The sequence below is a fragment of the Carlito syrichta genome, unplaced genomic scaffold, assembly GCF_000164805.1.
Source record: "Carlito syrichta isolate Samal-C Ts95f unplaced genomic scaffold, Tarsius_syrichta-2.0.1 Scaffold301866, whole genome shotgun sequence".
NCBI classification, from domain to species: Eukaryota; Metazoa; Chordata; class Mammalia; order Primates; family Tarsiidae; genus Carlito; species Carlito syrichta.
The window spans coordinates 479688-490284 of NW_007245962.1; the positions used below are offsets into that span (position 1 = coordinate 479688).

Genomic DNA, 10597 nt, shown 5'->3' on the forward strand with positions numbered 1-10597 from the left:
GGGACGGGGCCGCCGGGAGGCGGGCACAGCCTCGGGCCTCTGCGTCTACGCGTCGCGCGGGACGGAGCGCGCCACGGCCCTCCTTCCCGGGACCCGCGGGCCAGTCCCAAGATAAAGCCCAGCCTAGCTCGTGTGCTCGGCCTCCGGGATCACGGAAGCTAGCCTTCCCTTTCTTACCAGCCCTGGGGTTTAGAGAAGGCAAATAAGACAGCCTTTTGACACTAAGAGGATGCCTGTTGTTTACTTATGTATTTATCTACCGAGACGGGGTCTGGCTCTGTCGTCCAGGAGGAAATCGAGTCGCGTCGTCAGTTTACCGCGGTTTCCAACTCTCGGGCTCAGACGATCCTCCCGCCTCAAACTCACAAGTAGCTGGGACTACGTGGGCCGCCATCACACCCTAATTGTTTTTATTTCTTGTAGAGAGGGGGGTCCCGCTATGTAACCTAGGCTGGTCCCACGCAGTCCTCCCACCTTGGCCTCCTGAAGTGCTGGGATTACAGGTGTGAGCCACCGCGCCCGCCCCTGCCTTTTCAAATATAAGAGTAACAAACTGGGCTGGTGCGAGAGGAAGAGGAGCCCCCAGGAGTGGCGAGTGGGGGGTGGGGGGGAGGGGTTGTCAAGATAAACAAAGGCACAATCAAAAGGAAATCCTAGTCTCTTTATTATGTGGGGAGGTAGGAGGGCTAGTGAAACCCAGTCCAGGCCACTGTCTCCTGGTCCCACCACACAGAGTAACGTCTCAAGCCTCTATTCCTTCTCAATCCCCACAAAATAGGGGGATTGTTCAGCACTGTCTTCAGCGATGAAAACTCTGTGGTTAAAGGTTTCTCCTTGGTACCAGTGACAAAGTTAGGCTTATACTTTTAATGAAAGCCAGACACCAAGCCAGAAGGATTTAAGAAAGCAAGGGTCCTCGAGGGAAAATTTTTTGTGTTCTATACCCCAGCATCTCACCTTAGGGTTTAATCTAGGTCTAACTAGGCTGTGCAGGTCCACTAACAATAGTGAACCACACAATGGTGGGGATGTCTGGGTGGCTGATAACAGTTAGTACACTGACATTGGCTTGGAGGGAAAACATTTCCTCCTCCATCATATGCAATCTCTCCCTTCCTCCATGAAATAGTTGGCCACAGCAGGGCAGGCCTACCTGTAGGGTGCCCAGCAACTGCCTAGATGCCTCTTTAAGATCAGAAGCAGCACCCTGCCCCACCCAGGCACAGCCAAACAGGGAAAACATAAATAAAAGGCCACAGCTTCAGACTTGTGGTTACTGTAGAGGCAGGGCCTCAAAGGAGCCTGGAATTGACAGGAGAGGAAGCACTGACAAAAGATGGGGGTTCTATTTGTCCTTCTTGCTTTCCCCATCTGGCACTGTGGTGGGGGTTGGGACAACAGGCTGTTCCTCTGGGATACTGTCTCCAGCCTTTGATATTTTCTTGGCCCGTTGGTATAGCTCATTCAAGTTGAATTCGCGGATCACGTTCTCCTGCACGAAAGACATGCAAACATAAGGATCCCCGTTGAAAAGGAGAGTTCAGAGCCTGAGACGTAAAGAGTACTTAGACATAGTCTAGGAAAGAAGGGAGGAAGCAAAGGACAGAAAACTGCCCAAAGCTTTCTCTTTTTTATGTGCCCAAAAAAGTCAATTAATACTTGAGTACTGTACCTATTATGTACCACTGTGCACAGAATAATTATACCTACATTATTCAATATAATCTGCAAAACAATCCTGTGAGCCAGGAGTTAACTGTCTCCAACTTACTGACAGGGGCCTAATGCCTACAGACTATATGTGCAGGGGCCTTCAAGAGACTAAGTCTTAACTAATCATTGATACCCAGTACTAGCATGGCTGGTACATGATATAAATTTGCTAAGTGAATTAGTAAATGAGGCCTAGTTACTAGTCCACAACCTCAACCCTGGTGGGCAAGTTGTAGAGCTGTGAATCAAACCCAGGCTGGGCTCCACAGCCCATCTGCTGTCCCACACCCTTCTCCAAACCACCTGCCTATCCTTTCAGGTACCTCAGAGAAGGTCCAAGAGACAGCTCGTCCTTTCTTGTCAATCTGTGGCCGCCGCATTACCTCCTTGCCACCTTGGAACAGGATCAGGGTAGGGAGTTGCTTGGTGAGAGGCGATGTGCTCACTTTGTACCTACAGAGCCCAGAAAGGACTCTGTAAATGGCCTGTTTACATCACTTAACATGATTCCCTGCTCAGACCCTCTGCCCAGGTCTTTACATACCGTGTACTAACATCAGTGTAGCGTCCAACATCCACCTTTCCAAAATTTAGACCTGTACAGTTGTACCTGAAAAGTATATATTATTTAACACACTGAAAGAAAAAGAATGGATCAAGAGAAGTGAAAGTATGGATATATGGGGAGGAGAGAAGGAAATGCCTTTGGTTGCCATGTATAAAAATCATGGCCAGAAACAAGAGGGAAGGCACAGCACCTCAATTTCCATCATCTCTCAATCTGTACTACTTACTTGAGAGAGAGGTCAGCGTAGATAGGAGCAAATGATTGGCAGTCATTAGACCAATTGGCAAAGAACTCCACGATCCAAGTGACCCTCTTGTCCCGCTCCAGTTCCTCCTGCCAAACACAGGGAAGAAAAGTGAGCTGAATCACACAGGCTCCTGGGAAGGCTGAGACCTTAGCATCCAATTCCTTATTCTGGCTTCTCCTCTCTCCTGGCTCTCATGATGGTCAACACGGTGTCCTTGACTTCCAATTTGTAGCACTGTTGTTCCTCCTAGTGAGTACAGAGCGCAACTACAACAACACAATTAGAGACCCCCAAGAAAGAGAAGGGAGGAAGAGCACTCACATCAATGGTTTTATCATTGAAGTACTTGATGTACTCAGGGCCCATATATAGGGGAGGCTTGCACGTCATCAGGAACACTAAACACAGAAAGAAGATGTCAGAGGAAATAAGACCTTGGGCAGGGGATTTACTTCCAAACCAACTCAAAAGATTTAGCCACCAAAGAAAACACAATTGTGGACATATATAAACCACCAACACATTCCCTTCCTCTAAAAATGAAGTCTTGGCCGGGCTCAGTGGCTCAGCCTGTAAGCCCAGCACTTTGGGAGGCCGAGGTGAATGGATTGCCCGAGCCCGCAGGTTGAAGACACGCCCAGGCAACTCTACAAAAAAATCAAAAATTAGTCGGGTGTGGTAGCGCATGCCTATAGTTCCGGCTACTTGGAAGGCTGAGGTGGAAGGATTGCCAGAGCCCAGCAGGTCGAGGCTGCAGTGGCTGGGAGTGTGCCACTGCACTCCAGTGTGGGCAACGGAATGAGACTCCAACTCAAAAAAAAAAAAAAAGTCTGTAGATTCTTACCATCAGAGCTACGCACATTATTAATTAGGTGCAAGATACAAAAGAAGGGTATGGAGAATCCTTTTTGGAATTGTAGCTCCTACAATTATGTCTTTATCAACACAGTCTTACAAAGAACCTTAAAAAAAAGACAGTCTCCTCACCTATGCAAAGTGTGATGTAAAGCAGGCCCATGCGGATATCCAGGCGGAAGAAAAGAATTGCATTGGCCACCTTACTAAACATGAAGATGTTGCCTATATGTTGTTCCACGGTGACTGAAACACAGAGATGCCACAGGTCAGGCTGGGCTGCACGCTCCTATATCCCATTCTTTGTCCCTCTTCTTGGGGCACTTTGAAATGGGAGAGGGGAGGGGATAGAAGTCCAAGATCAAATTCAGATTTGGCAAGAAATATGGGACTAGTTCACCAAATGAAGCCCCGTAAGAAAGAAACATGAAAGAAACCACCTCCAGAAGGCACTAGACTTAACTCTGAGACTGAGAAAACAGGCTAAACTTACTAGATCTGCGGTTCTTCATCATCACAATGGCACTGAGAAACATCAGGATCTCCACTTCTCTCTGAAACAGAATCAGAGTAACAGGAATGCAGTGAACAGAGCTGATATGGATGGCCAAGGGAACCAAACATGGAAAAAACCAGCAGTGATCCAAACTGGGAATGGTAATAAGACAACTGGAGTAATCTAAGGTGCACTAGGATAAACACCAGTCAGAAGATCTAGATTCAGGTTTTACCCCTGCCACAAACTTGCTGGCCTTTCAACGAAGCACTTAATACATGAGCTTTGGCCTCCTGTACAGCACCTATTTCAAAATGCCACTGTGAGGATTAAATGACATAATGGATATAAAAGAACTGTATAGCTGGGCGTGGTGGGTCACGTATCTAATCTCAGCACTTTGGGAAGCCAAAGCAGGAGGATGGCTTGAGCCAAGAGCTTGAGACCTACCTGGGCAACATAGTGAGAGACCATGTCTCTATAAAAAAAAAAAAAAAGAGTTGTATGAAGTATGATATGGTATATACATCAACTCAGTGTGAACTTGGTAAAATAAAATTTTCCAGTGAAACTTTCATAATAATCCATTATCCAATAGTCCATTAATACAGTATCAGGCTATTTCACTGTTGTTTTGCTTAAATCATTCCTCCTCATCCAAAATTCATAGTGATAATTCACACATATAAAGGATCCCCAAGAAAACCCAGAATAATCTTTCGGAGGGAGGACCCCTAATAATACACTTGGAATTTGTTTCTCCAGATCAAATGGTCAACCAAAGTTTTTGTTTGTTTGTTTTTTGAGTCAGAGTCTCACTCTGTCGCCCAGGCTGGAGGGTAGTGGCACGCTCATGGCCACCGCAGTCTTGACCTGCTGGGCTCAGGTGATCCTTCCGCCTCAGCCTTCCAAGTAGCTGGAACTACAGGCGCATGCCACCATGCCCTGCTAATTTTTCTTGTTTTATTGTAGAGATGAGGTCACACCAAGTAGCCCAGGCGGGTCTCAAATCTGTGGACTCTGGCAATCCTCTCACCTCGGCCTCCCAAAGTACTAGGATTATAGGCTTGAGCCATAGCGCCCAGCCTAAACCAAAGTTTTTTTTGTTTTTTTTTTTTGTTTTTTGAGTTGGAGTCTCACTCTGTCGCCCAGACTGGAGTGCAGTGGCCGCTCCCGGCCACCGCAACCTCGACCTGCTGGGCTCTGGCAATCCTTCCGCCTCAGCCTTCCAAGTAGCCGGAATTACAGGCGCGTGCTACCACGCCCAGCTGATTTTTTGATTGATTGTAGAGATGAGGTCTCGCTGCCCAGGCGGGTCTCGAACCCGCGGGCTCAGGCAATCCACTCACTTCAGCCTCCCAAAGGCGCGGGATTACAGGCTGAGCCACCGAGCCCGGCTTAAACCAAAGTTTTTATCTGGAAGTTTTTTTTGTTTGTTTGAGTTGGAGTCTCACTCTGTCACCCAGACTGGAGTGCAGTGGCCGCTCCCGGTCACTGCAGCCTCGACCTGCTGGGCTCCGGCGATCCGTCCGCCTTAGCCTTCTGAATAGCTGGAACTATAGGCGTGCGCTACCACGCCCAGCTAATTTTTGATTTATTGTAGATATGAGGTCTCGCTGCCCAGGTGGGTCTCGAACCCATGGGCTCAGGCATTCCACTCACCTCAGCCTCCCAAAGGCACGGGATTACAGGCTGAGCCACCAAGCACAGCTCTATCTGGAAGTTTTAAGGCTGCATCACGCAAAAAACTTCCCCAGTTGCGGCAAACAGGGAACTAGTTCTTCTACCATGACAAGACACCTGCCCACACCTTACTGAGTATTCAGCAGTTTTTGACCAAAAAATGGCCCAGTCCCCATGTCCCATCCTCCTTATTCACCCAGTCTTGCCTCAGGCAGCTTTGTTTCCCCTGATGAAAAAAGCTGTCAAAGGGAAACATTTTGCCAGCGTGGAAGAGGTGAGACAAAAAAATGGCAGAAGCACGAAAAGGCATCAAAACTGACGAGTTCAAAGACTGTTTCGAGCAGTGGAAAAAGTGTCTTGATAAGTGTATTGCATCAAATGGAGAGTACATTGAAGGTGACTGAAATTCAAACGTGAAAATAAATACACAATTTTTTATAAATAAGTTCTGGGTTTTTTGGGTTCCCCCTTGTACTTTTGATATGACGAAAGCTGAAAACTCTTGGTCTACAATTCTTTCTCACTGTCTAGAATCTAAGCACCAAGTGAGCAAGTGAAACAGACAATAAACATGACAGAGACATGAGTAAGATAATTTGAAAGGGTAATGACTGCCATGAATAACAAGGACTATTTGACAGAAAGCATAGGGTAAAGGAGAGACTACAGATGAAATGGTCTAAAGCCTCCCATGCTCTTCTGTTTACAATACAGAAGGCCAACTCATTTCAGACAAATCAACCAACTATGATTACAACTTCGAAAAGTATCCTTAATCTCCAAAAAAGTATAATCTGATTGGATTTAGATATCAACATGTAAAATGACAAACCTTAGTAAATATACCTAAGAGAGAAATTAGGATTTTCATAAATGAAATTGAGTGGCGTTAGAATTGGGACTTAAAATTGTGGAAAGGGCCATGCTTGGTGGCTCAGCCTGTAATCCCAGCACTCTGGGAGGCCGAGGCGAGTGGACTGCCTGAGCTCGCAGGTTTGAGACCAGCCCAAGCAATGTGGCAAGACCTTGTCTCTACAATTAGTCCAGCCGGTCGACACTGGGGTGTGTCTCATAATTACAATGAGTTGAGTGAGACTCCAACTCAAAAAAAAAAAAAAAAAAAAACTGTGGAAAGATGTATTTTAAGAGAATTGTGGGCCATGAGCATGCTACTGCACTCCAGCCTGGGGGACAGAGTGAGACTCCAATTCAAAAAAGAGAAACAGAATTGTGGTCAATCAGACCAAAAATAGGACTAAAACATTTTTTTGTGACAGAAAATGGGTCTACGGCAAAGACTGGCTGTCACTACTTCAGATTTTATTTTGCTTTTCTTCCTGGGCCTACTGCAGAGACTTTTCTAGTCTCCATACACCCAAGTGGAAGAACTATGTGATGAGTAGTCCTAAATGGAATGTGAGTTTAAGTGATTTGCCACTTCTGGGTACAGATAGTTTAAAAGGGTGTACCCTTGAACTTCTTTCTTCTTTTTTGAGTCGGAGTCTCACTGTGTCACCCAGGCTGGAGTGCAGTGGCATGTGCATGGCCACCGCAGCCTCAACCTGCTGGGTTCAGGCGATCCTTCTGCCTCAGTCTTCTAAGTAGGTGGAAACTACAGGCAAGCGCCACCATGCCCAGCTACTTTTCTGATTTATTGTAGAGATGAGGTCTTGCCATGTTGCCTAGGCTGGTCTTGAACTCGTGGGCTCAGGCAATCCTCTTGCCTCCACCTCCCAAAGTGCTGGGGTTACACACATATGAGCCACCGCGCCTGGCTGAATTTCAGCTTTCTTTCATTTGCTGGCTGGATGATACTGGGATGACCCAAGACCATGGGTTGAAGACAGAATGAGTCAGGGTTCCAGAATGACTATCTGAAATAGGTTCCTCTTGGCACTTGGTTATTGTTTGCTAGTTGTTTTAAAACTTTATTATGGAAAAGTTGAAACATACACAAAAGTAGAAAGGATACTTTAATGAACCCCCATTACTCAGCTTTAATAGTAACCAACAATTTGCCAAGGTGGTTACAATTTATTTATGCTATCTACTTTTTTCTTGGAGAAACTTAAAGCAAATTCCAACTATATCATTTTATCTGTAAATACTTCAGTATGTATGCTGGTGAAAAGATGTTGTGACAGGATGCAGCAAATGCTCAAATATATTTCTTGTATGATTGAGTAAATAAACACAGAAACATGTAGCTGGTTCCGGATCAGCAGATGGCCTCATGGCAATCACTAGCCCAGGGCAGGAAAGGAGTTGATAGCAGTTAAAGGTATTTCCTTTTGAAAAGCAAGTTGCAACTTTAAAAACCCGCCGGGGCGCCAGGCAGGTTTTGTTTGGGAAAGGTCAAATAGCCCAAAGACTAGCCATTTAATGAATATGCAAAAAAAGTGGCTAATTCACAGAGTCTTATCTAAAACCCCCCTTCTGAAGTTCAGGGTTTACAATCCTGCAGTTCCTGGAAACCATCTGTTCTTTGAAAAATCTGATTTTGCTGAGTACAACCTTGTAAGATTCCAAAGGAAATATGTACTCACTCAACACGACCCCCTCCCTTACTTAAACGAGGGTATAAGACCCCAGGTCACCTGTTCTGGGGTGCTCGAGCTTGATTTGAATGCATGAAATTCTCGGACCGCTGTGCTAATGCTAGCCAGCGTAATAAAGTGCCACTTCCTATAATAGTCTCGGTGTCACGATCTCTATTTTTCCTGCTACAATGTCAAACTCTAAAATATATATATATATATTTTTTCAATTCAAAAATATGTATTTTTGAATTGGAGTCTGTCACCCAGGCTGGAGTGCAGTGGCACACTCACGGCACCGCAGCCTCGACCTGCTGGGCTCAGGTGATTCTTCTGCCTCAGCCTTCCAAGTAGCTGGAACTACTGGCACATGCCAACATGCCCGGCTAATTTTTGAATTTATTGTAGAGAAGAGATCTCACCAAGTTGCCCAGGCTGGTCTCAAACCCGTGGGGTTGGGCAATCCTCTCACTTCGCCCTCCCAAAGTGCTGGGATTATAGGTGTGAGCCACCATGCCTGGCCTAAATATTTTAAGATAGTTTATTCTGGCCAATATGAGTGACCTAGGCCTGTGACATCCATCCCCAGGTTCAGAGAATGTGTGCCCACTGTGTTTGAATGGTAGCTTCACCATATATAATTTAGGAGGACAGAAATTACAAGAAACCATAAATCAACACACGTGAAATTTACACTCACATGGTTCAGTCCAGGGAGGTGGGACATTTCCAAAATGGGGGGAGGTGGAAGTGGCGCAGGCTATAGCTGGATTCAAAGATCTTCTGACTGACAGCTAGTCAGCAAAGTTATCTAAAGAAACTTAAAAGTAGTAAAGGAAATGGGCAGCCAGAGGAAGAGAAGGGAGCAATTTCTTGATATGTAGATGAAGTTTTATGGGTGGTGATTATGAACAGGTAATTGTTTTATAGATTTATTTTTACTTTCTTTATATGCCAGAGTCAGGTTGGAGAGTAAAATCACATTAAAAGTTAGGAATTTGGCAATGAAAATTTTTAAAAAGTTGCTTTAGTCATGGGTATCCCTTACATTTAATAAGGACTTCCAAAAAATAAGCCACAACCACAATACCATTCTCACAGTTACGTGATGAAATACATGCAGTCGTGCGCCACATGAGACTCTGATCAACGACACACCACATGTACCACAGTAGTCCTGTAAGATTATAATATTGTATTTTTACTATGCCTTTTCCTGTGTTTAGATATGTTTAGATATACAAACACTTACCAGCTATACCTCATAACATAGGTATGCAGTAGGTTCTACCATCTAGATTTGGGTAAGCACACTCTATGCCAACACAAGACCACATGGCCCAAGGACACTGCAATTCTCAGAGCCATAAGCTGCAGGGGGTATTTGGTCTTTGTGTCAGTTTCCTTACAAACAGCTCCTAAAATCCTTGGAATCTGGAGTGGTGTCTTTTGTAGGCTAATTAGATAGATGACCAGTGGTTGGCAGCCCCCAGGTGGCTTCAGGTTGGGTCTAGTCACAGGAAATACCAAGGCATGATTACAGGGTTGGGACTTACAGCCACACTCCACCCTACACACTCCTACCACCAGGAAGGGAAGGGGGACTGAAGGTTAAACTGATCACCGGGCCAATGATTTAATGAATCATACCTATGTAAGGAAGTTTCCATAAAAATCCAAAAGGACTAAGTTTCCAGGAACTTCTGGATAGCTAAACACATGGAGGTTCCTGGAGAGTGGCACACCCAGCCAGAGAGGACATGGAAGCTCTGGATATAACCTGACCCTATATATCGCTTCATCTGTATCCTTTGTTATATCCTTTATGATAAACTGACAGATTTAAGTAGTGTTTCCCTGAGTTATGTGAGGCCACTCTAGCAAAACAGTCAAAACCAAGGAGGGGTAGTGGGAACCCCAGTTTATAGCTGATTGTTCATTAGTAGAGGTGACAACCTATTACTTGTGACAGATGTCTGAAATAGGGGCATTGTTGTGGAACTAAGCCCTCAAACTCTGAAATCTGAAGCTGTCTCCAGACAGTGTCAGAACTGAATTGAATCAGAGGATATATATCCAGCTGGTGTCCACTAGAAAATTGATTAGTTGGTGATGGGAGACATGCCGACACACTTCTTGGTGACCACAAGTCACAGAAGTGTTCTGTGCTGGGAGAGTATAGCAGGAGAAATTGAGTTTGCTTTCTTTTTCAAGTTGGAGTCTCACTCTGTTGCCCAGGCTGGAGTGCAGTGGCATGCTCATGGCCACTGCAGCCTCGACCTGCTGGGCTGAGATGATCCTTCTGCCTCAGCCTTCCAAGTAGCCAGAACCACGGGCATGTGCCACCATGCCTGGCTGATACAGGCCTCTTGCCTCCATCTCCCAAGGTGCTGGGATCACAGGCATGAGCCACTGCGCCTGGCAAGTTCGCGTTTTCTTTTTCTTTTTCTTTTTCTGAGTTGGAGTCTCACTCTGTCGCCCAGACTGGAGTGCAGTGG

General features: G+C 45.6%; 3 protein-coding genes across 10 annotated transcripts in view; all 3 read right to left on the minus strand.

Moving 5' to 3' along the window:
- The window catches only part of SELENOH (selenoprotein H), a 2833-nt gene extending 1737 nt beyond the window's left edge, over positions 1-1096 (minus strand). Inside the window, exon 1 of the mRNA XM_021711118.1 lies at positions 1064-1096. Coding sequence (XP_021566793.1) covers positions 1064-1096 — 33 coding nt within the window. The remainder of the gene's footprint in view (positions 1-1063) is intronic.
- CTNND1 (catenin delta 1) overlaps positions 1-10597 on the minus strand; it is a 102400-nt gene that overhangs the window by 77523 nt on the left and 14280 nt on the right. Inside the window, exon 2 of the mRNA XM_021711108.1 lies at positions 3877-3937. The gene's annotated coding sequence lies outside the window, so the exon portion shown is untranslated. The remainder of the gene's footprint in view (positions 1-3876; positions 3938-10597) is intronic.
- TMX2 (thioredoxin related transmembrane protein 2) overlaps positions 641-10597 on the minus strand; it is a 24331-nt gene continuing 14374 nt past the window's right edge. For 2 of the 8 annotated variants that reach the window (XM_021711114.1, XM_021711113.1), the window contains exons 2-8: positions 3877-3937; positions 3516-3706; positions 2850-2926; positions 2508-2614; positions 2258-2323; positions 2037-2166; positions 641-1492 (exon numbers count right to left, since the gene is read on the minus strand). In XM_021711114.1, coding sequence (XP_021566789.1) covers positions 1346-1492; positions 2037-2166; positions 2258-2323; positions 2508-2614; positions 2850-2926; positions 3516-3597 — 609 coding nt within the window. In that variant the 5' untranslated portion in view covers positions 3598-3706; positions 3877-3937 and the 3' untranslated portion in view covers positions 641-1345. Of the gene's footprint in view, positions 1493-2036; positions 2188-2257; positions 2324-2507; positions 2615-2849; positions 2927-3515; positions 3707-3876; positions 3938-10597 lie in introns of all 8 variants that reach the window. The other 6 variants (XM_021711110.1, XM_021711109.1, XM_008055488.2 and 3 more) reach the window with 6 other exon arrangements.